The sequence below is a fragment of the Pinus tabuliformis genome, chromosome 1_1 (genome assembly GCF_031772625.1).
Source record: "Pinus tabuliformis cultivar Carrire ecotype Pingquan chromosome 1_1, CPIR1, whole genome shotgun sequence".
NCBI classification, from domain to species: Eukaryota; Viridiplantae; Streptophyta; class Pinopsida; order Pinales; family Pinaceae; genus Pinus; species Pinus tabuliformis.
In genome coordinates, this window is record NC_142297.1 from 819,749,112 (window position 1) to 819,752,732 (window position 3,621).

The window sequence follows — 3,621 nt, forward strand, 5'->3', positions numbered from 1 at the left end:
AACACGCATACACCATACATAAAAATGGTTATGCTAGCCCCAAAAGTAATTTATTTTAAATTTTTTACACTTTTATTTTAAAAATTAATAATTTAAAGGATACATTTTCAAGTTATCGCTAGTTTAGTCGACCTACCCATTTTCACCCAACTATATTTAAACTTATTGTAAAATTTTCCAGGTTTTATTTAAAAATAGTAATTCAACCATACATTTTCCAGCTTTTATTTAAAAATAATAATTCAACCATGTATTTTCCGGTTATAAAGTGAGATTAGTCCACAAACATATATCATCCACATAATAGTCGCTTCCAGACACGGCCCATTCGCCCTTTACTTTCAAAAACCAAACAAATCTTTTCTACTTTTTCAAAAAAACACAACGCCAAATTTAGCCGGTAGACGTTACTACATATAACAGTCGCGCTCCTATTGGCAGCTCACTTAGATTTTCCTGAGTCGCGGTTCGACACGCTCGGGGAATTCATTCTCAGGTAATGCACTGGCCTTTTTTGACAAGTCCGTTTCCTGTGTTGTTATCTGGTTTTCTATGCCATTAATTTCCTGTTTCCTTTAGGTTCCAAAGCGTCAGGATTACGCTTTGTAATTGCATACAATTGGGGTGTTTTTGATTCGCAATTCCACTATCTCGAGGAATTCATCCACAGGTAATGTACCGGTCTTCTTGTTAAGCACCTTCTGGGTGTTGTTTTCCTGTAAGCTCTGCCATTAATTTCTTGGTTCCGATAGGTTCCAAAGCATTGTTTCCTGTAAGCTCTGCCATTAATTTCTTGGTTCCGATAGGTTCCAGAGCAGGAGGATTACTGTGTAATTTGGAGAGTTTTAAGTATAAATATGGGAAAGAGGAAGTCATCGAAGAAGCCGGAGCCCAAAAAAAAGCAGGAAAAGCTCAGTACTGTCTTCAGTTGCCCTTTCTGCAACCACGAGAGCAGCGTGGAGTGCCGCATGTGAGTATATGCTCGTTTTTCTTTTTAACGTTCAGACCCTAAACGCACTAGGCAGGTTTTGGACATGAGCCTTGTGAAAACAATAGCTGATATTTTTACTTTCTTTTTCTGGGTTTTCATTCATTAACCCAAAATAGGCATAGTGGTAGTCTAATTTGATAAAAAAAATCAATTAATATTTAAAGATGCGAAAAGTCACCCTTCCTCAACATGCCGGTATAATCGATGAGTTCCCTTGGTTGTTAACATATTGGTAATTTACTAGTTCTCTAATTTCTCTTTTGAATATGAGTGATTTTGAATATGAGTGGATACGTTTGAACAGTTAGTGGATGTGGTGGAATAGTTAGGTAAGGAAGTTTGGTCTTCATATATAACATGGTTCATTGGTTCATTGGTGAATCGTGCTATGTACTTTTGAGATAATCCAGATTAGATATTTTCCATTGAAAAAAAAATACAAAAAAATACGAAAAATAACTAAAATTTGAGTATAATCTCTTTTGTGACATGTTGGAAGATTCCATAATATTTTGAAGTTTAGCCTTAACATGTCTCATGATCCAATCCTCAAACAGTACTATGCATTCTTGAGATACTCTAGGGGAAATAGAATTCGAGCTCTTTTATGAGATGTTGGATTTGATAATGTTTTGAAATTCACTCTTTATATATCTCATGGTCCAATCCTGGGTACTACTATGCACTGGGTACTAGTATGCAATGTTGAGATACTCTTAAGTGAAAAAAAAATTACTCGGTAGATATGAAAAATAACTAAAATATGATATTTTGTCCGTGCCTCCTCTACATTGATTACTGATTCACTGTGAATTTGAGTGATCCCTTTTTCTGAAATGCTGGATTCGATGATGTTCCATGCTACACCTCTAGGTTGATTACGGATTGGCTGTAGCAGCTTTCCACATGAAACAAGGGGTTAATACCGAGATTTTTCACATCTTGTATTGTGTTAAACATGGAGGAATAAAAGAATAGTCACGATAATCAAGCCGCCTCCGACTTACAGCTTTCTCTCGTGCATGTATAACCCGATTTCTGTACTAGATCAGATGCTGTATTCAGTACTGACAAATCTCTTCAATGCTTGACGGATATACAGTAGGTACTATTCGCAAAATACGTAAGAGCCCAGTGTTTCAGCTTTCTCATGAGGTTTTTCTTTGAAAAAAATTACATGTTGTGCAGATTTCTACAGATTGAACTTGAACGGGTGTTATAATTCATAAAGACCAGTGGATCACCCAAACCTAAATTTGCTATGTGCATTAAACAATGCTATGACAACTCGTAGTGATAACTGTTAAATATGGTTGCAAATTTCCATGAATAGGACTTTGGAATTATACCTGCCTAGATATATTTGATGTCAAGCCCTAGATCGATGGTTTTGAACTCTAGTTTATTTGATCAACCATTCCCTATGACATCGAAGTGGCATCGCAAGTTAGGTTGAATATTTGAGAATGGTTTTGATGTAGTTTTTTATTTTTATTGTTCTTTAAGTATTATATTATATATGAAGCCTCGAGCAGTCTGACAGTTTGTCAGCTTTGACATTTTTATTCATTCAGGGATCGGAAAGATCTTATTGGGGAGGCTTCATGTAGGATATGCCATGACAGATTCAGCACCTCAATTAATTGTCAGTGTCCTTTTTGGTGTTTTCGTAAGGTTATTTTTATCAAGTGTTATCTTTTTAAGTGATTTTCCTACTTTTGAGCCCTTACTGAACATACTATCAGATGTTGTATTGATTGGAATTGACAGCATTGAGCGAGCCCATTGACGTGTAAGCTTCCTGAGCCATATATTTTAGTGTTTGAGTTGTCATGTGCTATTTTCTTTAATAGTGTAGTCAGATCAGCTGAAAATTTATATTTATAGAGGTTTGAATTATTGAGAAAGGTTGTCCTTGTCGAATTGGAGAAGAGGAATTTCATATGCAATGGAGTAATGAACAACTCTATAATGTCTGAATTTGTTTGCAGGTATTCCGAATGGATTGATGAATGTGAGCGTGTAAATAATTCTGGATAAAAAGGATGCATCTGCATATTTCTTGAATATAGTTATTTGATATGTGGATGTTTCTTCTCATGAGTTTCTATCAGAATCAGTGAAATTCTTTTAGAGCATCTGCAGTTTGGATGTGCACCTTCCTATATAGGAAGTCATTTGGACAAAATTCACAATATTCTACTTTGGTCTGTCATGTCCTTGATCATGGTTTAAAAATAACTGTGATGTTCAGTAGCTTAGCTACTATTCGGATTAGCTGTGTGCATAACATAACATTGGTTGCCAGTTGAAACTATACTTGAAATATATATGTGCTCTACATCTGCAGGCCAAATCTGTTATGTTTAAAGTATTGGGATACTGAATTTTACATGGTTTGTCAATTGCAAATGTATTGGTGTGAGACATTATCTGCGGGCCAAATCTGATGTGGTCTATATTTCCACTTTTTAAAGTAAGCAATAATGTGAGATTGTTTTGCAGTGGGAAGAGGAGGATGGATTGTGATGTATATTTTGGGTACATGGTTCTGATCACTAACCCAACCACTCTCGTATAAACTTTATAAATTATTGGGGAAGTGGGCTATTATAAATTTCCTACATTGT

At 35.5% G+C, this 3,621-nt stretch overlaps 1 protein-coding gene across 2 annotated transcripts; it reads left to right on the top strand.

Moving 5' to 3' along the window:
- The first annotated feature begins 444 nt into the window (after positions 1–444).
- On the top strand, positions 445–3,347 carry LOC149216589 (transcription elongation factor 1 homolog). Of its 2 annotated transcripts, none has more exons than XM_089391240.1 (6): positions 445–496; positions 580–670; positions 807–970; positions 2,566–2,636; positions 2,762–2,783; positions 2,983–3,347. In XM_089391240.1, exons 3-6 carry the CDS (start codon positions 858–860, stop codon positions 3,029–3,031), a joined length of 255 nt encoding a protein of 84 aa, XP_089247366.1. In that variant the 5' UTR covers positions 445–496; positions 580–670; positions 807–857; the 3' UTR covers positions 3,032–3,347. The 2 variants fall into 2 exon arrangements, with proteins under 2 accessions (XP_089247366.1, XP_089247367.1); XM_089391241.1 differs by having other exon boundaries at positions 450–496; positions 2,737–2,783.
- Positions 3,348–3,621: the final 274 nt, after the last annotated feature.

What these genes read in the sequence shown, in the direction of transcription:
- LOC149216589 (XM_089391240.1), top strand. Translation starts at nt 858, where the DNA reads ATGGGAAAGAGGAAGTCATCGAAGAAGCCGGAGCCCAAAAAAAAGCAG. An exon ending in ATTCAGCACCTCAATTAATT is followed by an intron (nt 2,637 to 2,761) that starts GTCAGTGTCCTT and finishes TGGAATTGACAG; the next exon opens with CATTGAGCGAGCCCATTGAC. An exon ending in TTGAGCGAGCCCATTGACGT is followed by an intron (nt 2,784 to 2,982) that starts GTAAGCTTCCTG and finishes ATTTGTTTGCAG; the next exon opens with GTATTCCGAATGGATTGATG.